Source organism: Haliotis rubra, unplaced genomic scaffold, assembly GCF_003918875.1.
Source record: "Haliotis rubra isolate DU_JTF1 unplaced genomic scaffold, ASM391887v1 Scf905, whole genome shotgun sequence".
Lineage (NCBI taxonomy): Eukaryota > Metazoa > Mollusca > Gastropoda > Lepetellida > Haliotidae > Haliotis > Haliotis rubra.
The window spans coordinates 327,162-351,868 of NW_025767641.1; the positions used below are offsets into that span (position 1 = coordinate 327,162).

A 24,707-nucleotide genomic window follows, 5' to 3' on the forward strand; every position below is an offset into this window, starting at 1 on the left:
AGTTTAGGAAGCTTATAACTGTACAACTTTTACAGAAAAGTCATATGTTCACTGCAGTGAAAGTAAGGCTTTCCCAAAGCTATTTTCACTTTTTTTTCTATTTTGCCTAATATCATCATCTGCATTTCCTCAAGTGCACACCTGATTCCACAACCGTATGTAACAAAGTCACCCGACCGCGCACCTGTCGCATGCAGCAGTGGCCGGTCTTCGGAACCGGAATATTTCTGTGTTGACAGTCAAAATATTTTACATCCAGTAAATTAAAGATTTACTTGCTAACACATCTGTTTGAAGTTCCTGATGTGTTAAAATTCATTGGGCGGTAGGGTAGCCTAGTGGTTAAAGCGTTGGCTCGTCACGCCGAAGACCCGTGATTCCCCACATGGGCACAATGTGTTAAGCCCATTTCTGGTGTCCCCAGCCGTGATATTGCTGGAATATTGCTAAAAGCGGCGTAAAACTAAAACTCAGTCAGTCAGTCAGTCAGTTAAAATTCATGCTTCAAATGCAAATGCACCTTCTTGTTTGGGTCGGCGCCGTGTTAGCTGTTGAAAAATCACAATTTTGTGCTCTTGTAACACAGCAAACAGAAAATGGCTCTGAAATAATTCGAAATGTCCGAAAATGATATAAACGGTATGTATTTTTTACAATATTTTAAGTACTTAATAGAGTGTATTAATATTTTGAATTAATAATTACTAACATTATGTCTTGTTTGCGTGCAATAAGCCATTCGTTAACCATTAGAATCAGTGTATCTCTATTTCCACCCGGTGAGAACTCCATCAAAACTGTTTCTGCCTACAGGGCTACTAAAAATGTTATTCAATGTGAACAGGATGTATTTTGTAAAATTATAGGATATTTATATAGCGCACATATCCACGCAACTAGTGCATGCTCAAGGCGCTGGTATGTTCCTCTCGGTCATTGGATCTAAACGGCACATCGTATTATCAGTCTCAACTCCCTGGAGATCTTGCAGCCACTAGGCGCACCGAGTTATTGTGTCTTTCTCATCCTAACGAGGTACCCATTCACAGCTGGGTGGACTGGGACACATAGCCACAGTACTTTGTCCATGTTTTACTGCACGTTGCTGTACCCGCAACTACGTATTGGCACATATTCATTTACAAACGGATTCGTGGGTTCTTTTAAGTGCACAGGGTTGTGTACTGTACACTAGGGGTTGTGACAACACTGATAGAGTCTGCACACATAGTTGACTCAAAGGTTCTTAAACCTCTTATATGTATATATAATTGTCGCCCGATACAGTAGTGAAAGAAGGCGCAAGAACAAAGGTCAAAGTTGTCACCCTTGGTCGTCACAAATGATGATTGTATTAACACACTCTGGTTACATAGTTTTACCTGTCTGACATGTATTTTCAAGTTTAAACAATATATCTAAAGTAGATGGTCTCGTTTATGTGAACACGTATGTGCTTGCATGCGTGTGTGTATTGAACTGAAACTAAACCACTGATTGCACGTCTGATGGGAGGCTCTGTCAGCAACTGGAGGTTCGTTGTACTTGATTATAGTGTAAGGGCACACAGACACTCCTGTTACAAGTGACCTACCGTGGTTGTGTGTACTGGCCGCCAGAGGGACACACACACTGGTAACTACCAATCAGATCCCGGCACACGCTGTAGTCACGGCAGTCATTGGTTGAGCAGTCATCCCTCAGATCGGTCTGGCAGTACTTGCCGCTGAAGTCTGTGGGAAACATCGGTACACACAATCAAACCACTTCCATATTGCCTACAATCCGAGTTGTCATACGACTGACTGTGTATATTACCTGTTGTCGTACGGCTGTATGTTAGCATATAAATATCTGGCAAAGGTACCTGTTTCATTTGTGTTGTTGAGTTCCACTTGTATTACACATAATCAAAGTGGACAGTGAATAAGTTAACATATATTTGATACATACATGGCTTTGTTTCGCACTCTTTCTCATAGTATCGTTCGGTTTGACCATCTGTACTTTTCTTGCTAGCCTGTTCTTCATTGAGTAAAACACAGTAGTTGTTGGTGAAGACAGCCATAGCGACACAGTCTGGGTTACTGATGCATTCATTACTGCAGTTGGAAAATGAGGAATTGCGCACACGTTTTATATGGTCAACACCTGGATTGTAGAGAACTAGGTTCTCCAACATGTTGCATTCCCTGGCTGAAATATAAACATTCCATTATGCAGTTGAATAAATGTCATCTTGAAGTTAACATATATCTGTGTTAAAGTTGTCTTTTTTCACTGTTACTCCATGTCACATGTTGAGGTCGCGGTATTTCAGTAAATGTTTTATTGACAGTAACACTACAACCTGATCGTCTTGCTATGACTATATGCATGGTGCATGTTTAGCTGGAGGTTGTACTCTATGGATATCAGAATTCAGATCTTGCTTTTTACACGCCAGGTAATATGACCTCTGTAGAAACTAATCCTAACACTGACACTGCAAACATAAATATAGATGCATGTGGTACAATAACTACTGTATACTGATCACCTACCAGCAGTACATTGGCAGTCAAATCCCCCAAGTTTGGGTTTACAGGTAGCTCCATTCAGACAGGGGTTAGACATGCAGTAGTCGATCTGAGTCTCACACCTGTCCCCGGTATAGCCTGAAAATGAGCACGGATTTGTATCCTGGGTGTATGTACATTTATCTTTTCTCACACATAAGTGTCGTTTTCTGATTGGCTGAGCGCTCTTCTATTATTTTCAATGAACCCCGCTTACAAGCGAGTAACATTTTCTATGTACCCCGCTGGGAATGCCGAACTCATTTGGTACTTCGTTGTAGTAAATACACGATATTATATGAGTGCCCTTTTCATACTATGTTTACGACACGAGTGCCTAAATGTTGGTATTTCCCGAGCTAAAGCGAGGGATATACCAATATATAGGCACGATGATCGTAAACATAATATTATATGGGCACGAATATAATATTCTGTTTATTACCGAAGTCGTCAAATTGAGGAAAATAACCCAAATCTATGGTCATGATCAATGCTATGGCGTTATGCTGCTTCTGTGACGTTGCGTCCTACATGCTGCGACGGCGTGTAGACAGCCTATGTTTGAAAGTAGATTTGGGTTATTTTCCGCATTTGACGACACTCCTGCTCTAAATATCGGTATATCCCTCGCTCTCGCTCGGGAAATACCAACATTTAGGCACTCGTGTCGTAAACATAGTATGCGTGGGCACTCATATAGTATCCTCTATATCTCGAATAACATTGAATCACGTATGATGTACGGAAATTACCGATGTTTTGCGAATGCAAATCGATGGAAGGGAGATAACTCTAAATTTGTTTTTCTTGTCGTCTTGGACTCCATATTCTGATCCGATACCCGTGCTTCAAACAGTTCAAAATTACCATTGAGGAGTTCGGTGAGATAAATACGTTTTTTACTGGTCCCTCGGGGCCCCCTGGGTTGATGTACCTTAAGTGTCCCCAGGCTCGGGTTCCAACAGGAATGTAATTTTATAAGCGAGAGCTATCACAACATTACCGAACACTCGGGTGGCAGGTACGAGACAAGTTTATTACAGGAAACGTTGTATGGACATGCGCAGACTAAGGGAGACAACTCGTTACACGCTATACGTGTTAGTTCATATTCACATACATAACAGTACCCTCGATGTTTGTTTATGTTCCCTGAGCCCGAAGGAGATAAACAAACATCGAGGGCACTGCGGTCACTTTGTCAGTTACAGTTTATAGCTTTCCGGAATTCAATCCAATACATGACTCAACACTCACTTCTGGCCATGTGCTCTAGGCATACGTTTCTAATGAGAGTTATCTCCCCTGGTTACATCTGACATTAGGATTCATAAGCGGAAAAGGATGGGTAATACATGGCATTCCTCCTTCTGGAATTTAAGTCCATTTACTATCGCACCTACGTTGTTGAGCAGGTTATACACATACTGACTGGTGTTACACTGTTGACTTATGATAGTTGCCAATTAATATAAATATTATCTGTCCTATAACACTATAACTATAATAGAACTAAGCTGACTGACTAATTGTATAATCTCAACCAATAAATGCTGCATCACTAAATTAAAGGTCAGATTTGGATTGACACAAAATCTAACACACTGAAACGAAAACATCTGATTCGAAACTTTCACGCAAACTAGTATAGCATCTATTCTACAACCCATACTATAATTACTGGAAGGGTAATACAGATAATTCTGAGCTGACTATATTTACTCAAATGTCTTTGCCTTACAGTACAAAGTCCTGAAAGCGTTTTGGCAATGTTTTTGTTCGCACAAGTCGAGGCAGGTTAGTGATTGTCTCATTGGCACTCAGTGGGTTGGTCACATGTCTTTGTGGTCTCACACACTTCTGGTTCATCCTACTCCTGAACTTCTTCTTCTTCTGTATAGTAACGTCTCATGTGAGATGTGTTACGTTCAAACTGCTTACCAGTTGGTGACTGAACCGTGCCCTTGGAGCCTGACTTGGACACAACTTGGTATGGTGTAGGTATGAATGGTGTTTCAAGTTTTCCGGGTTGCTCTTTCCTAAGCAAGACACTATTGCCTGGCGTGATGTCAGACTTTACTGCCTTGCGAGCTCTGTCGGCATGTCATTTTGCCTTTCCTTTGAACTCTGCACCGCCCGCTGTCTCGAACTTCCTGGTCCATCACTTCAGGTATCATCTCTGGAATCTTCGTTCGCATTTCCGACCGGCAGGGCTTTTCCAATTTGTGGCCCTATACGGCATAGCGTATGTGAGTAATGCGCCTCTCCAGTCACCCCCTGTGGCTTGCCCAATTCTCATTCGTTTTAACAGTGAAGCCATCTTGGTGTGACCCTATGGGGCATTTTTCCTGTTTCTTTCATGTCCCTGGCAAAGATTTCAGACACAAACTGTGGTCCATTGTCAGAAGACAATGACACTGGCAGACCCTGTCGAGAGAATATAATGTTTAGAGCTGACACAGTCTTCTCCGCTGTTGTTGACTTCATTATCTCCAGTTCATAGTACCGACTGTAGTAGTCGATTACAACGAATATGGATTCTCCAGATGGTAAAGGTTCAGAAAATCGACAGCTAGATCTTCCCATGGTCTGGAAGGTAATGTGGTACTTCTCACCGGCTCAGGTTGATTTGGGGGACTTACGAGTTGGCACCCATGCCATTTCTTGCAGTGTTTTTGTCCCTCCTTGTCTATCCCTGGCCACCAGACTTTAGATCTCAGATTCTGCTTAGTGTTAACCACTCCCAGATGTCCCTCGTGAGCTAATGACAACACTCTGGGCCTCAGCTTTCTTGGAATCACTACCCGAGTCCCTCTAAGAATGAGCTTTCCGACAACACACAGCTCATTTCTAACTAATGCATACGGTTTCATGTCACTATCTGTCCACTCATTACATTCAATGTTCTGACAACACTTCTTCAACTTCATGTGTAGTGACGGCGCTGGTGTAGATGACACTGCCACAAATCTCACATACTGTTCAGCTTTGTAAGCTAGTTTTGATGACATCTTCTTATTGTTAGGTAGAAGCCTTGATAGAGAGTCTGCTATGTTGTTTGTTCCTGGCGTGTACTTCACCTTGATTCATAAGATTGTAACCTGAGCACACATCTTTCTATTCTTGCACAAGGCTTAGATCGTGGAGCGTAGATTGCCTCAAGAGGTTTATGATCCGTGACTAGATCAAACTTGAGTCCGTAGACATATGGATGGAACTTTTCACATGCCCACACGAGACCAAGCGCCTCTTTCTCCGTGTGGGAATATCTTCTATCAACATCTTTGAGACTTCTGCTGGCATAGCTGATAACTTTCCATATTCAAACATGTTCTTGAACAAGGACCGCACCCAGTCCTGCTGGGCTTGCATCCGCAATCACTTGTGTTTTAGCCTCTGGGTTGTAGTATCCAAGGGTCTCACCACTTGTTAAGCTTTCTTTCAACATCTTGAACACAGACTGCTGAGCTTCACCAAAGATGAATGGTTGATTCTTCTGAGTCAATTGCCTCAGCGGTTCCGCAATGGTTGAGTAGTCCGGTACGAACCGTAAGCAAAAATTGACCAGTCGAAGGAAGCTCCTTACTTCTGTGGCATTCTCTGGTTCTCTCGCATTTGTAATTGCTTCCACTTTCTCCTGAGTAAGGTTTATCCCCTTATCAGTCAGTTGATGAGCCCATGAATGTAATGCTTGTTTTCTTGAAACGACACTTCTCAGTATTCAGTGTTAGATTTGCCAACTCCAGTCTGTCTAACACTTGTTTTAGTCGTTCATCATGTTCCTCAGCTGTACGGCCATAAACCACAATAGCGTCAGAGATATTCACAACTCCAGGTATTCCCTGTAGGACCTTCTGTATCTCATGTTGATATATCTCTGTTGCGGCATTTATGCTGAAAAGCAAACGCTTGTAGCAGAAAAGTCCACAATGTGTCACAAATGTTGTGATGTTTCTTGAATCTGGATGTAGCTCTAACTGATGATGCCCCCAATTGAAGTCTAGTTTTGAGAATATCCTTCTTGGCTCATGCCTTGGAGAACTTCCTCTATTGTCGGGATTGAATGTCTCTCTCTAAGTATCGCCATGTTAGCAAGTCTCATGTCCAAACAAAGTCTGATTTCTGCAGATGCCTTTGGGACAACTACAACAGGATTTACCCATTGACTCGGCTCCTCCACTGCTTCAATGATGTCTTTCTCCATCAATTCCCTGCATTTTGCTTCAACTTTTTTCCTCAGGCCAAAAGCAATACGTCTGGCTGGTTGCGCCACTGGTTTTGTCTTTACTCATAGTCTGTACTGTGAAAGCATATCCACTGCTGTCGCTGTCTGTGTCTTCTGCTTCTACCTGATGCGGGTTTTTTTCTTCTTCTAGTTTTCTTGTGTTCCTTACTTTTACCATTTTTCTGTCTTCTTCCCCTAATATCTGTGTGACATTTTACTGGAAAGTGGTTCCAACCATGACATTTTGTACACTGCTTCCCTCTGGCTGGACAAGATGCATCACTTCCATAATGTCCAACATTTCCTCACCTGTAATATGCATATCCACCTTTGTTGGTACACCTGTTTTGGTTTCTTGGCGATTGAAAATCTTGTTTTTCATTTTGTTAAATTCTGTTTACAATTTTACTGTTTTCTTTTAGTTTCATTTCTTGCCTTTGAAATTCAACAGCTTCAAAAGTTGCAGCTATTTTAAAGTTGTCGCAAGTGTCAGTGAATCAGCCTTTTCAAGGAATTTCTCCACATCTGGTCGGATTTACAATGTTCAACAACTTGTTCTCTGATTTGATCATCTACATCACCATACTCACACCCTTCAGCTGCCCTTCGTAGCTTGGTTACAAACTGTGCAACAGTTTCCTCACCCTGTTTCATTTTACGTAATACATGTCTCTCATGTGTGACAATTGTCTTGCCAATGAAGTGTTTATTCAAATCAGCTTGAGCAGCAAAATAATTTGTCACATCATTAACACCTGCCAGAGTTTTAAAAATGTCTCTTAATTCAACTCCAGCTGTATATAAGAGAAGTGCACGCCTCAGAGCTTTACCTTCTTCAACAAACAATGCCTTACTGTCTGCATAAGCGTTGAATTCCTCCAACCAACTTTTCCACTTCACACTTACAGTGCTTGCATCACCAGATGTGTCTAAGGGTTTTATACCTCTAATATCACTTAATTCAGCCATCACCCGTCTTCTTTGACTCTAGGAATGTTCTCCTCGTCGCCAATGTGAACACGTTGTCAGTTACAGCTTATAGCTTTCCGGGATTCAATCCAATACATGACACACCACTCAGTTCTGGCCATGTGCTCTGGGCATACGTTTTCATGAGAGTTATCTCCCCTGGTTACATGTGGCATTAGGACTCATATGCGGGAAATGATTGGTAAAACATGACAGGCACATCAGCCCATGTCCCCCTCGAGACCAGTGAACAACTTATAGTTTCGTCCATGGAAGTATGTCCCAATACAGAACGTCGGTGTATGCACAGGTGTGGTCTGCATGCACATATGTGACCAACGAGGACACACTGCATAGTTCTCTTTCTTAAAGTCAACACAATACAGTACCCATTTCTGACCGCCCACGTTTATCGCCATCACTTGGTTGATACCCTGTGTTTCTGAAATAGTCAATAGTTATCCACAGCTGACTCTACTTCAACACCATAGTCAGATATCACTGACTGGCAGGTATTTTGTGAACAATGTGTATCTGGTGCGCGTTTCTGCTAGGACATGAAGTACTTTACCTGTTAACCACCAGTTAGTGGTGGATATCTTAACTGTATTACCCACGTGGTCGTACGTAACACGAGTGTCGTATCGCGTTGACCTGTGTCGTAACGACTTGACCTGAGATTCTAACGATTTGATTGGATGACCGATGGCCTCTCAGTTAGGTCACGTTGTAATTTGTTTTGACTAGTTTTATCTAATTCAGGTGTTTATGTTCTAGTATTTTAAAGTGGTTAGGACATTAGTTTTCAACTTCTCCTTACCATGCTTTTGGAGCAGTCTATAAAGGTAAGGGGTTTTAGCTTAGTCCACGTTTAAGTCATTGTCTCCTCTTTGTTCTAACCGAAGCCTTGTTTTCATTGGACGGTTTAAACTGTACACTTTTTCATCCATCTTGCACTTGACAAGACACTGATTTACAGACTGGTCCGATGTTTGACAAATTGGAATAGACAATTTTCATTGTTTAAGGCTAGTATTATATATTATTGCTAGCTATTGTATATGCATATAATATAGGTAGTCTAAGCTATGTTTATCATATTTCAACACCTTTAATATTTTTAATTGTATCATGTCACCATGGTCACTAAATCAGTGGGGCTAAATATTCTGACATGTTCTAATCTTTCTATGTGAATGTTCAGTGAGTGAATGCCTTATCTTCTTTAATTTGTTATGATAATTATTTGCAATGTGACACACTTCTCTCAGTGTTCAGCCATTTCATATGTTTCACGTCTCCAGAGTGACACGTTTTATGCATTGGGTTTCTTTGTATATATGCTAGCTATATATTAGCATTCATGTGTTCCTGTATAGGTTAACACTGTCACTGTACAATTGAGGCGGCTGCCCAGGAGCATTAACACCCCAGTGTCACCCACAGGGTACGGATAATTTGCATATTAATTATTACGCTCTGTATATATTGTAAATAATATATTATGACAGATATGTATCACTGATTGTCATCTGTATCATTGATACCACAAAGTGATAATTAATTATTGTATTGAGAACATGTAATGTACTTTATAACAATGATCCATGTTCATAGTACCCATACATAGAGTTATCGCCCTTGATGAATTCTTTATGTAATCAAGACAATGATTTTATGCCTCATTAACAAAGATATTTATATGCGAATGTGAATGTGTACTTGTAAGTTACTCGCATGTGAAAGATGCATCATGTTTTTATGATATTACCTTATGTTATTGTTTTGTGTATTGCAGGGTGTAGTTACCTCTCTAACTGCAAATATAACCTCACACCCGTAGCCTGTGTTTGGACGTCATTCTTACCCATCACAACCCGGTTACAAATTCATAACCAACACGTGAATTAATTCATTCTACAACTTATATGCATTGTGGGAATGTAAACATTGCGAACGTTGCCGTGTCGCTGTTTAGTCGAACTGAGACATTATATCCGTCGAAAAACATAAACGCAATGTTTCCACCAGCAGTTGCAAACCAAGTTTAATGTAGGAGGCTGTACGAGAGTCGATGACAACTGACATGCATCGTGACGTCGGTTACCAAAAGAACAGACGAGAATGGCGTAGTGACGTCAATACAGTGTGACGTCATGCAAAAATGTACTACAGTACAAACTTCTTTCGCTACCTCTTTATGAAACCGGTTTCGGTCTGAAACCATAACAGTAACAAAAATACGCTATTTTGCCAATTTCATGCACATAAGACGTGGGTAATAAATAAAATACCACACTCGGTCTCATTACATACGCTTTCGCTCGGTCAGATACCATAGGAAGGACACTCGTTTAGTATAGTTCGTATGTAATGATACCTCGTGTGGTATTCTCTATATATCATATCTGTACGCGAGGTTTACCTAACGTGGCTGTGTGCAGTACTGTGCTAGTTAGGGGACACTCCTATTATAGTATACATCATCATCCAAGAAACACACATGAACAAGTCACTTCGTTTTCAGGAACACTCGTCTATGGAACATACAAGAAAAACTCACCTTGTTGACAGGAACACACCAGTCTATGGTAGATATAAGTACAGTTGTCCCTGCCATTTTGAGAACACGCTTCTGAGCAAATTGTTGTGTCTGCAAGTTAGACCAGAATTTACATTAATTAAGGAATTACCAAGATAAAGAAGGCTACATATAATGACATGCAACGAAGCGTCGTGGTAGTGAAATTGATGGCACATAGACAAAATAACCAGTAATGTTTAAACTACCATAAAACACATTTAAACTCAGTTGTCATCCACAAGCAAAATATCACTTTTAAACATGCGTTCTTGTATGTGTCAGCGCTATGAAAGAAGAAATGTGAAAAGCATATATAATGTAAATCTGACGTTACCATTTGCGACACAATTTCAAATGTATGTGTTGTATATAGCCCAGGGCAGACTCAACAATTTTAACTTTTTCGAACAATTAACTGTATTAAAGGAACGAAAGATCTCGAAAAAGTTATACAGTATATATCCGCTATTCAAATAATCGTAATACGATGTTGCCATTTCTTACCTTCTCAGTAGATGAAGAAAGAATCACAGTTGTATTCAGCATACTAGTCTTTATATATAGTTTAGCATTAGTTTGTGTCACATCCTCTAGCAAATCTTCTTTGAAGGAAAGAGTTGACTTACTTCCGGGTTTACAGTCACTAAGTGTCTTTGAGCCTGTCTGTTCTGTGATCTGGTCTGTGTCGCACTCCTTACACCGTGTCTGTGCTGTGGAGTCTTGGTAAAAAATGGCGAGGACACGGTGTACAGGGAGCGTAGCCAGTCACGGAGTACTGACCACTGGGACACGGTGCTGGGACAGACGAATAACAAATAGTGGCACAAGTGATGATGATAAAATATGCAAAGAGCAGATATCGTTTCGAGGTATGTTTGTCACACCGGCAAAACAATCTCACGTTCATTCATGTCAGATAATTGGGTTGGGTGAGGATTGGGTGGGTTATGCTTGTGTTTCACACCCTGTATGTTATGTAACACAATATAACAGGCGTGGTTCTGAGCAACTACAGACGCCCAGGGACAGCTGAGTTAAACTAACGTGTGACGTAGGTACAAGATGTTAAATCAACCTTTCGTGGACTTTTCGTTGTGTACTGGGGCGGTGGGGTAGCCTAGTGGTCAAAGCGTTGGCTCGTCACGCCGAAGGCCCGGGTTCGATTCCCCTCATGGGCACAATGTGTTAAGCCCATTTCTGGTGTCCCCCGCCGTGATATTGCTGGAATATTGCTAAAAGCGGCGTAAAACTAAACTCAGTCAGTCGTTGTGTACTTTTATTTTACAAGGTGCGTTTGTGTTGACTTGCTCGCAACTCAAAACTCAGTTACCAGTCCTTCAATCGGGCATAACGCCTATTGGGAAATAACATAGACAAACTGAGCAACAATAATAGTTTATTTCAAAGAAATACGTAGAAAAATAGAAACAAAAACTCCACAATTTGTAAATACCACCCACAATTCCATTACTGGCACACATTCAGTCTTTCGGATACATCAATTCCTTAAACATCTCTTATAACACCACCCAAACCAAGCCTTCTTAACCGAACATTATCCCCCTAGTGTACAGTACACAACCCTGCTGCGCACTTAAAAGAACCCACGAATCCGTTGGTAAATGACCAGATGGTGGCCACATGAATACGTGCAAACACCTAGTTGAGGGTACAGCAACGTGAAGTAAACGTGGACAAAGTACTGTGACTATGTGTCCAAGTCCACCCAGCTGTGAATGGGTACCTCGCTAGGATGTGAAAGCCTCTATAACTCGGTGCGCCTAGTGGTTGCAAGAGTTGTATGCTCCCCGGGGAGTTGAGATTGAAAATACGATGAGCCCGTTGAGATTGATATCCAGGGATCGAGGGTGAAATATACCAGCGCCTTGAGCATAAACTATTTCCGTGGATATGTGCGCTATATAAATATCCTGTAATAATAAAAAATAATAACATTACCCCATAATTACAGCCTAAATCATATTTCGTTTCCTACGCTAATTTCCCCAAGCCCGACTTAACGCTAGAATAAGATAACCCAACGCCTCTTTATAGTGCCCAGCATCCTGCTTTATAATTTGCCGAATCACTTAACTCTTTCAAGTCCCTCCTAAAAACCCATTACTTCTCCATAGCTTTCCATTCTATTTGAAGTGCAATGTATACATTGTACATAGATTTACCTTTTTGTAGTGCCTTGAGCGAGCATTAAAGGCACGGATACAGGCGCAGAAATAAATACCCACTATTATTATTATTAAATTCTCTACGTCGCATACATCCACAAAGCCTCTACATTTGACACAACCACACAGTCCCAACGTCTGACACAACCACACAGTCTCTACATCTGACACAACCACGCAGTCCCTACATCTGATGTAACCATACAGTCTCTACATCTGACACAACCACACAGTCTCTACATTTGATATAACCACAGTCTCACACAACCACGCAGTCCCTTCATCTAACACAACCACAGTCTCTACATCTGACACAACCACACAGTCTCTACATCTGACACAACCACGCAGTCCCTACATCTGACACAATCACACAGCCTCTACATCTCATATAACCACACAGTCTCTACATCTGACACAACCACACAGTATCTACATCAAACCCAACCACATTCTCTACATCTGACACAACCACTGTGTCTACACCAGACACAACCACAGTCTCTACATCTGACACAACCACACAGTCTTTACATCTGAAACAACCACACAGTCTCTACATCTGACACAACCACACAGTCTCTACTTCTGAAACAACCACACAGTCTCTACATGTGACACAACCATGCAGTCACTTCATCTAACACAACCACAGTCTCTACATCTGACACAACCACACAGTATCTACATGTGACACAACCACACAGTCTCTACATCTGACACAACCACACAGTCTCTACTTCTGAAACAACCACACATTCTCTACATCTGACACAACCACACAGTCTCTACATCTGAAACAACCACACATTCTCTACATCTGACACAACCACACAGTCTCTACATCTGACACAACCACACAGTCTCTACTTCTGAAACAACCACACAGTCTCTACATGTGACACAACCACACAGTATCTACATGTGACACAACCATGCAGTCCCTTCATCTAACACAACCACAGTCTCTACATCTGACACAACCACACAGTATCTACATGTGACACAACCACACAGTCTCTACATCTGACACAACCACACAGTCTCTACTTCTGAAACAACCACACATTCTCTACATCTGACACAACCACACAGTCTCTACATCTGAAACAACCACACAGTCTCTACATCTGACACAACCACACAGTCTCTACATCTGACACAACCACACAGTCTCTACTTCTGAAACAACCACACAGTCTCTACATGTGACACAACCACACAGTATCTACATGTGACACAACCATGCAGTCCCTTCATCTAACACAACCACAGTCTCTACATCTGACACAACCACACAGTATCTACATGTGGCACAACCACACAGTCTCTACATCTGACACAACCACACAGCCTCTACTTCTGAAACAACCACACATTCTCTACATGTGACACAACCACACAGTCTCTACACCTGACACAACCACACAGTCTCTACACCTGACACAACCACAGTCTCTACATCTGACACAACCACACAGTCTCTACATATGACACAACCACACAGGCTCTACATCTGACACAACCACATCGTCTCTGTATCTATAAGAATAATACACCTTACCTCTGCACGCTGATATGCTGGTGGTGCCCTCTACATACAGGGTGGAGCCTCCATCTGGACATGGTAGGCAATGAGTGGCGTTCACCCAGTACGTATCTTCTCGGCACTCATCACATGGCTGCTGCCCTGTTGCAGAAAAGAACCCAGGACGACACTTATCTGAAACAACACAGTCCGCAGTGTTAACATAACAACACATTCACACCTGAAGCACCAGCACGGCAGGTAGTTTCAATAGTTGTGTATTCTTTCAAATACAAGCAGGTGAACATCGCACTCACTGACACATCTTGCTCTGCTGGTCCGTGGGGTCAGTGAGTACATGTTGCTGCCACAGCTCTTGCAGGAGGGTTGTCCGGGCTGGTCCTGATACTGACCGTCAGGGCACTCAACACAACCTCGACTGGGGGACGACGAGTATCCGTGGGGACATGGTACTGAAACACACAGAGATATCTGTTGCAAGACAGCAGCGCAGTACTGAAACGTACATACATATCTGTTGAAAGACAGCAGCGATGATGGTTAAAGGTGGGGTCAGTAGGATTATGTTACAGGGATGACATTCTGTGCGTGTCACCGTGTGCAGGTGCAATCGGACTGGACGACATCCAAACTGAAGATAACACACGACCAAATCTTGTCATGGTTATTGATGTCTACTTAGAACAGATGACCATAGTCCACACAGTGGATCAATGCTTGATCACTCTATCCAACGCACGTGGAACGAGCTGCTGACAAGAACTCAGCAATGCTCTTTCTGGAGAGTGGAACAATCATCCCTTGGCAACCGTCCAGACACTACCGCGAGCTGATGTGACCGTCGTGGTTGCACCACTGCGTCACCCGCGATGCTAACAGTTGGATCCTTTTGGGTAAAGAATTTATCTCGTTTTCTGACGTTTTCCCTATTTTCAGATACGCTGATAATGACAGGTGGTTTCACTGAATTTTGGTTTCATGCTGTTTGTTGGCCCATCGTGACACGTAGACATGTGTCACCCTGTGTGAACATAGATATACAGGTAAAGTACTGCGACATCCGAACATAGATGGTGGCTATATACATTCACTCGCGGTATCTGATGGAGATGCGACAGATCACCACTACACGCAATAACACACAGACAGTGATGACATGTCTACTTAGATAACCCAACGCTTGATATATTCTTCACGTGTCTCTCCATGCTTGACTTGAGACATTTCATCTAGATATTGTATTCAACTAGTAGTCTAGATCGCGTGTATAACTCTGACAATGTAAATTTACACGGCTCTTGTTTTCAATTGTCAGACTGTCATTTAGGTGGTTAGTTCACTGACTTTGTATGCTGGCGATTAGACCTCAATCTGAAAGTGTTGGCTTGAGTCCAGGACGATACCCAAACCTCAAAAGGTACTGCACTCTGTACTTTACTGAGAAAGTGTAATACCAAACATCACATGTTATGTATGCTGTATACAGCTGTATCAACTCGCCGCGTCAAGCAACACATTGTTAAGGTCTCCGTAGTTACGTAACAATCAATCTTTAGATACACCAGGATAGAGTATTTGTGTGGTTTGCTGTTGGTAGATTGAAAGTATGATTTATACTTGAACGTCTACCCGTTTCCTTCACGGCACAACTGATGGAAGTACGTAAACAGAAGGCAGACAGAGCAAGCTGACAACACACTTAAACCCACTCAAGCAGACAACCTACGACACTTCTTGACAGAGCAAGCTGACAACACACTTAAACCCACTCAAGCAGACAACCTACGACACTTCTTGACTGAGCAAGCTGACAACACACTTAAACCCACTCAAGCAGACAACCTACGACACTTCTTGACTGAGCAAGCTGACAACACACTTAAACCCACTCAAGCAGACAACCTACGACACTTCTTGACAGAGCAAGCTGACAACACACTTAAACCCACTCAAGCAGACAACGTACGACACTTCTTGACAGAGCAAGCTGACAACACACTTAAACCCACTCAAGCAGACAACTTACGACACTTCTTGACAGAGCAAGCTGACAACACACTTAAACCCACTCAAGCAGACAACCTACGACACTTCTTGTCTGAGCAAGCTGACAACACACTTAAACCCACTCAAGCAGACAACTTACGACACTTCTTGACAGAGCAAGCTGACAACACACTTAAACCCACTCAAGCAGACAACTTACGACACTTCTTGACAGAGCAAGCTGACAACACACTTAAACCCACTCAAGCAGACAACTTACGACACTTCTTGACTGAGCAAGCTGACAACACACATAAACCCACTCAAGCAGACAACTTACGACACTTCTTGACAGAGCAAGCTGACAACACACTTAAACCCACTCAAGCAGACAACCTACGACACTTCTTGACTGAGCAAGCTGACAACACACTTAAACCCACTCAAGCAGACAACCTACGACACTTCTTGACTGAGCAAGCTGACAACACACCATAAACCCACTCAAACAGACAACCTACGACACTTCTTGACTGAGCAAGCTGACAACACACTTAAACCCACTCAAGCAGACAACGTACGACACTTCTTGACAGAGCAAGCTGACAACACACTTAAACCCACTCAAGCAGACAACTTACGACACTTCTTGACAGAGCAAGCTGACAACACACTTCAAACCCACTCAAGCAGACAACCTACGACTTCTTTGACTGAGCAAGCTGACAACACACACTTAAACCCACTCAAGCAGACAACTTACGACACTTCTTGACAGAGCAAGCTGACAACACACTTAAACCCACTCAAGCAGACAACTTACGACACTTCTTGACAGAGCAAGCTGACAACACACTTAAACCCACTCAAGCAGACAACTTACGACACTTCTTGACTGAGCAAGCTGACAACACACTTAAACCCACTCAAGCAGACAACTTACGATACTTCTTGACAGAGCAAGCTGACAACACACTTAAACCCACTCAAGCAGACAACTTACGACACTTCTTGACAGAGCAAGCTGACAACACACTTAAACCCACTCAAGCAGACAACTCACGACACTTCTTGACAGAGCAGGCTGACAACACACTTAAACCCACTCAAGCAGACAACGTACGATACTTCTTGACAGAGCAAGCTGACAACACGCTTAAACCCACTCAAGCAGACAACTACGACCACTCTTGACAGAGCAGGCTGGCAACACGCTTAAACCCACTCAAGCAGACAACTTTACGACACTTCTTGACAGAGCAGGCTGACAACACGCTTAAACCCTCAAGCGGACAACTTACGACACTTCTTGACAGAGCAAGCTGACAACACACTTAAACGCACTCAAGCGAGACAACCTACGACACTTCTTGACAGAGCAAGCTGACAACACACTTAAACCCACTCAAGCAGACAACTTACGACACTTCTTACAGAGCAAGCTGACAACACACTTAAACCCACTCTCAAGCAGACAACCTACGACACTTCTTGACTGAGCAAGCTGACAACACACTTTAAACCCACTCAAGCAGACAACTTACGACACTTCTTGACAGAGCAAGCTGACAACACACTTAAACCCACTCAAGGGAGACAACTTACGACACTTCTTGACAGAGCAAGCTGACAACACACTTAAACCCACTTCCACTCACAGACAACTTACGACACTTCTTGACTGGAGCAAGCTGACAACACACACATAAACCCACTCAAGCAGACAACTTACGATACTTCTTGACAGAGCAAGCTGACAACACGCTTAAACCCACTCAAGCAGACAACTTACGACACTTCTTGACATAGAGCAAGCTGACAACACACTTAAACCCACTCAAGCAGACAACTCACGACACTTCTTGACAGAGCAGGCTGACAACACACTTAAAACCCACCTCAAGCAGACAACGTACGATTCTTCTTGACAGAGCAAGCTGACAACACACTTAAACCCACTCAAGCAGACAACTTACGACACTTCTTGACAGAGCAGGCTGGCAACACGCTTAAACCCACTCAAGCAGACAACTTACGACACTTCTTGACAGAGCAGGCTGACAACACGCTTAAACCCACTCAAGCAGACAACTTACGACACTTCTTGACAGAGCAAGCTGACAACACACTTAAACCCACTCAAGCAGACAACTTACGACACTTCTTGACAGAGCAAGCTGACAACACACTTAAACCCACTCAAGCAGACAACTTACGACACTTCTTGACAGAGCAAGCTGACAACATGCTTAAATCCACTCAAGCAGACAACTTACGAAACTTCTTGATGAGCAGGCTGACAACACACTTAAACCCACTCAAGCTGAATAACTTACGACACTTCTTGACAGAGCAAGTTGACAACACACTTAAACTCACTCAAGCAGACAACTCGACACTTCTTGACAGAGCAAGCTGACAACACACTTAAACCCACTCAAGCAGACAATCTTTACGACACTTCTTGACAGAGCAAGCTGACAACACACATAAACCCACTCAAGCAGATTAACTTACGATGATACTTGACAGAGCAAGCTGACAACACACTTAAAACCCACTCAAGCAGACAACTTACGACACTTCTTGACAGAGCAAGCTGACAACACACTTAAACCCACTCAAGCAGACAACTCACGACACTTCTTGACAGAGCAGGCTGACAACACACTTAAACCCACTCAAGCAGACAACGTACGACACTTCTTGACAGAGCAAGCTGACAACACACTTAAACCCACTCAAGCAGACAACTTACGACACTTCTTGACAGAGCAGGCTGGCAACACGCTTAAACCCACTCAAGCAGACAACTTACGACACTTCTTGACAGAGCAGGCTGACAACACGCTTAAACCCACTCAAGCAGACAACTTACGACACTTCTTGACAGAGCAAGCTGACAACACACTTAAATACCCACTCAAGCAGACAACTTACGACACTTCTTGACAGAGCAAGCTGACAACACACTTAAACCCACTCAAAGCAGACAACTTATTGACACTTCTTGACAGAGCAAGCTGACAACATACTTAAATCCACTCAAGCAGACAACTTACGACACTTCTTGACAGAGCAAGCTGACAACACCCTTAAACCCACTCAAGCAGACAACTCACGACACTTCTTGACAGAGCAGGCTGACAACACACTTAAACCCACTTAAGCAGACAACTTACGATACTTCTTGACAAAGCAAGCTGACAACACACTTAAACCCACTCAAGCAGACAACCTACGACACTTCTTGACAGAGCAAGCTGACAACACACTTAAATCCACTCAAGCAGACAACTTACGAAACTTCTTGACAGAGCAAGCTGACAACACACTTAAACCCACTCAAGCAGACAACTTACGACATTTCTTGACAGAGCAAGCTGACAACACACACTTAAACCCACTCAAGCAGACAACTTACGACACTTCTTGACAGAGCAAGCTGACAACACACTTAAACCCACTCAAGCAGACAACTTACGACACTTCTTGACAGAGCAAGCTGACAACACAATTAAACCCACTCAAGCAGACAACTTACGACACTTCTTGACAGAGCAAGCTGACAACACACTTAAACCAACTCAAGCAGACAACTTACGACACTTCTTGACAGAGCAAGCTGACAACACACTTAAACCCACTCAAGCAGACAACTTACGACACTTCTTGCTTCCTCCGACGTCTCTCAGCTGGTACCCGACACTACAGGATTGTCCGGACCGTGTGAGATTAACACCTGTGGAACTGTCCTGCACAGTGAAGGTACATTCTCCGGGTCCCAGCCCAAACAACACTGTCTTCTGTAGGTTGATATTGCCGGCGCAAAGTTCAGGACCCGTGTTCTTCCCATCGTAATTTTCCAGTTTAAGCGTAAGTTCCACCTTATGCTGAAAGGAACATAGGGTTCGACAATACCAGTGCAAATATGAATATTGATACAAAGTTTCAAAACTGAGAGCTAAGTTAAAAGAGGTACCGGTTATTCATGACAAAATGAAATAGATGAATTCGTTTCAACCACGTTTATGGAATTGCCTGGAAATACTCTGGCAATACTCAATACTTGTGTACAGAACAAAGCTACAGACAAGTGTACATATGTTATCAAAGAGAGCGGGAACACCAACAAAGATGGCCTCGGCGACACTGAAGCGGTATCTGGCGTTCAGTTTTCCCTGAATCGGACACAGATTGTTGATGCCGGATGCATTGGGGGATATCACATCGTTGTAAAGTTTTGCTAAGTCACTGCGGCATGCACTGGTCGCGTTCACCAGGTCCCTGGACTTCAGGTGTAGGCTGACCTTGTACGTGTACTCGGTGATGGAGGAGGCTGTGGTACCAATGTGTACAAACAGTTGAAATATGTACATGTACACAGGATGTGGCAGGCTTCACAGAGTACATGTACACAACGTATATTAATATATACTCTTCAAAAAAAGTAGCGGAGACTAATATTTTTATTTTAGATAGGAAGGATGAGCGCTAACAAACTTTTCAAAGACAGACCATTTCTCTTTCAAGAGTGATTACTGTACAAACAAGGATGCCCATAAAGAAGTGCAAGTGGTGATGCACTCTCAAAACATTCATTATAATCATATCCACATTTTTACAATCCTAAATTAAAAATGAAGTTCCCCAACTTTCTTTGAAGAGTATAAAATGAGTCCAGATATTTCTCCTTGTAAAACCGCTTTATCTATCTATCTATCTAAAGAAGAGTGAGAGACAGTGTTAGAGAAAGAGAGAGAGAGGTGCTGACAGTAGGGGAGATTAGGAGAGACTTGGGAAAGTCATACTAGTTATATGCGTTATAACGCCTTGTCAGTGTCAACCAGCAACCTGCAAGTGGTAGTACATGTACCATAAAGATTACATTGGCAACCGTCCACCTACGTAAACAGTCCTCGAGAGGTAAAGATGGTGACCAGAGATTCTCTCCCGAACAGTTGTATGTACGACTTGTGGAGCCGTCGTGAAAGGCGTGACCATTTGTGCAGGTGACGACAGAGGAGAGGATGCTGTTGTCGTTGTTGCTGGAGCGATGAACGTCAGCGTTCTGTAGACTGTTGGTCAGCTCGTGGAAACATTTTGCAGCTTAAACAACATGAGCGAGCAGTAAATGTGTTTTGCACATTTGTCCAAAAGCATCAACATAAGTGCCGAGACTATGTAAAAAATGTCCTCAGCAGACTATTATTTGTGTTCGTATAAAAACACTCGAAAATTCAACAAAAGGTTAATTTAATAAGAATTGTATTTCACGATTTGATGTGTATAACTGTATGTATATTGTTTCTGCTATAATGAACATGTTCAGGGCCATAATCAAAGAGATAGTCTTTGGAATTCTTAGGTTTAAACTCAAACTGCCTGTGACAGGAATTATTCCATAACAATAAGGGTTAAGTGGCCATTCCCAGATTTACTGTCTAAACCAACATAAGCGAAACTGTCTGATCTATATCTAGACCTGTGCATAGAGAATCAGAGTGACAGAGCACCCATCTGCAAGACTGTATTACGAACGGGAATAATCTGAATAATCCCTTTCAACAACCCCCTCATCACACATAAATAGGTTAACAGTTATCATCGTTTTGTCGGGGTAAAGCACAAAAGTTAGAAAGAAGGGAGTTTACCTTTGATCAGAACTTGGAAGGCGCAAGTCTTTTCAAATCCCTGGTCGTTGCGCACTGTGACTCTGTAGTCATTGAACGTGCCCACATTGGACAAACTGACGTTGGTTGTGGGGGAAGAGGTCAGTGCTCCGCTGCTGTGGGCGATCTGGTCGGCGATGTTGTAAGTGGTGGGTGTCGTTGATGTCACATTGTATGTTATATGATGACAGTCCAGGGTCATGGAGCCCATTTCTGATAAGTCATAGGACATTTTCATAAACAAACAGAAGAACCCTACACTTTAAGTTTTTTGTTGTTTTTATATTTCGTATTTCTTTAATTTTATTGTTTAACTATAAGTTGATAAGATAACACTAATATCTACTGTTATTGTACATATCAGCGTAATACTATGCGAAAACACATTTAGTAGCTGGTGTTCGCTGTGAGTGCGTGCGTGTGCGTGTGCGTGTGCGTGTGTGAGTAACTGTGTATTTATCTGTGAGTGTTGGTGTATTATGTGAACATGTGTGCTCGAAAGTTCATTGTTTTCACGTGAATGTATGTGCGTGGTCATACCTTTCGATTTTAAAAACAGTGTGTGTGTGAGGACGAGTATGTGCGTGTGAGGGTATGATAACTGAACAAACACACTGTACTGAGGAGATTGTGTCTGTAACAGTACACACTGTACTGCGGAGTTTGTGTCTGTAACAGGACACACTGTACTGAGGAGATTGTGTCTATAAGAGGACACACTGTACTGAGGAGATTGTGTCTATTAGAGGACACACTGTCACCTACCTGTGACATTGATCTGGAACTTGCACTGGGATCTTCGACCAGCACCATCCGTGGCTTCATACGTTACTTCTGTGTTCCTCAACACTGGGTCCGCTGGATTGAAGCCACGCGGAAGGATAAAACCTTTCATGCTAACAAAGCCAGAGTTGTCTTGAACGGAGGGGATGGTGATGTTTGGTACCTGCATCTTGTAGATGGTGATGTTCCTGTCACCGTCACAGTTGGCAAACACCGGTGGGCTTGTATCTAAATACAGTATACATAAGGTATTGAAGTTTGTGCAAACAAAATACAATATAATATAACACAATGTATAGCATTATTTGAAGTGTGTTTCTGCAATGCAATACAATATGATATAATATACCACTGGAATAAAGTGAATGTGCGTTATTTCCTGTTGTGCCATTTGTGCATATTTTAATGATGAAATTATAACCATCAGATCTTCACTTGAAATTGCTGTTAAACATGCCCTTCACAGTGGTTCCAGCGCCAATGAATCACAGATTGTGATACAACCTCTCACAACATTTAACCTAACAAGTGAGGATGAAATATCCAAAGTTATTCTTAAGTCGCCGACAAAATCCTGTTCCTTGGACCCACTCCCCACTTGGCTGCTGAAAACCTGCATGGCTCAGGTAGTGCCAGTTATTACCCGGATTGTGAATCAGTCTCTGTCAATGGGTGTCTTTCCTTCGGAATTGAAGCACGCTCTCATCACTCCTTTACTGAAAAAGCCAAACTTGGATCCAGAGAATCTAAAACATTACCGCCCAGTATCCAATCTGCCATTCTTGTCCAAGGTCATTGAAAGAGTAGTCGCATCAAGGCTCAGCGATCACATGGAACACAACAACTTGGGTGAAGCAATGCAATCTGCCTACAAGCGCAGACATCGGCGCTTTTACGAGTTCAGAATGACTTACTAAATGCTGTGGATTCAGAGGGTGCTGCAATACTGGTTTTATTAGATCAATCTGCTGCTTTTGACACTATTGATCATTCCATACTGCTTCTGTTACTGGAATCAAGGATTGGAATCATCAGTACAGCTTTGGACTGGTTTCAATCCTTTCTTTCTGGCCGCTACCAGTCAGTGACAATAGATGGATGTAAATCACAAAGGCATAAACTTAGATACGGAGTTCCACAAGGCTCGGTCCTGGGACCTGTCTTGTTTACTGTATATACACTGCCCGTAGGGGACATTGCAAGACGGCATAACCTATCGTTTCACCTTTATGCAGACGAGGCACAGTTGTACCTAGGCTTCAAGCCTCTGCAAATATCATCTGCTGAGTCGACATTTGCATTAATGAGTAAAGCTATCGACGACATAAGATGTTGGATGTCTACCAACTATCTGAAGTTGAACAATGACAAGACAGAACTTTTGATCCTGAGGCCAAGGTCTCTATCAGGGAAAATGGATTTCCCAACCTTAAAGATAGGAGACAGCACAATATCACCAAGTGATCAAGCTCGAAACCTCGGAGTTATCTTTGACACCTCCCTGAGTATGGATCGGCATGCAGACACTGTCTGTAAATCCGCCTTTTTCCATCTGAGAAACATCAGCCAAATCAAGCACTTCATTGACAGATCAGCTATCCAGTCATTAGTCCAAGCACTGGTTATCTCACGATTGGACTATTGCAACTCCCTGATGTTTGGCGTATCGGAGCAAACTCTCAACAAACTCACCATGACAGTACAAAATGCAGCAGCAAGACTCATCACTGGTGCAGGCAAATATGAACACATAACGCCAACATTACGTACACTGCATTGCCTGCCAATCAGACAAAGAATTGTCTTCAAGGCGTTGGTGTTTGTGCACAAGGCCCTTCACAACCAAGCTCCAGAATACCTGACTGAACTAGTGTCATGGTATCAGCCATCACGAACCCTGAGATCAGCCTCTTTAAAACAAGCAGTAGCGACCTCTACCCGCAGAGCGAGTTATGGCGATAGAGCTTTCGCCAAAGCAGGTCCTCTGTTATGGAACCAACTACCTGAAAACTTGAAAAACTTGTCAGACATAATTCCATTCAAAAAAGAACTAAAAACAGTTCTTTTCCACAGAGCATTCGACCAAGCGCCTTAGAGCAAACCTTGGATTCAGGCGCTATACACATTTTAACATTAATTAATTAATTTATAATGAAAAAAGATAACATGACTTGTGGTATTTTCCTTAATCA

The 24,707-nt window shown here is 42.5% G+C and overlaps 1 protein-coding gene across 1 annotated transcript in view; it reads right to left on the reverse strand.

The window, feature by feature from the left end:
- LOC124264050 overlaps positions 1-24,707 on the reverse strand; it is a 120,945-nt gene that overhangs the window by 49,178 nt on the left and 47,060 nt on the right. Inside the window, 13 exon segments of the mRNA XM_046698767.1 lie at positions 1,595-1,733; positions 1,954-2,196; positions 2,544-2,657; positions 10,319-10,408; positions 10,966-11,068; positions 11,070-11,134; positions 14,090-14,248; positions 14,371-14,526; positions 19,725-19,953; positions 20,155-20,399; positions 20,969-21,169; positions 21,715-21,945; positions 22,498-22,743. Coding sequence (XP_046554723.1) covers positions 1,595-1,733; positions 1,954-2,196; positions 2,544-2,657; positions 10,319-10,408; positions 10,966-11,068; positions 11,070-11,134; positions 14,090-14,248; positions 14,371-14,526; positions 19,725-19,953; positions 20,155-20,399; positions 20,969-21,169; positions 21,715-21,945; positions 22,498-22,743 — 2,221 coding nt within the window.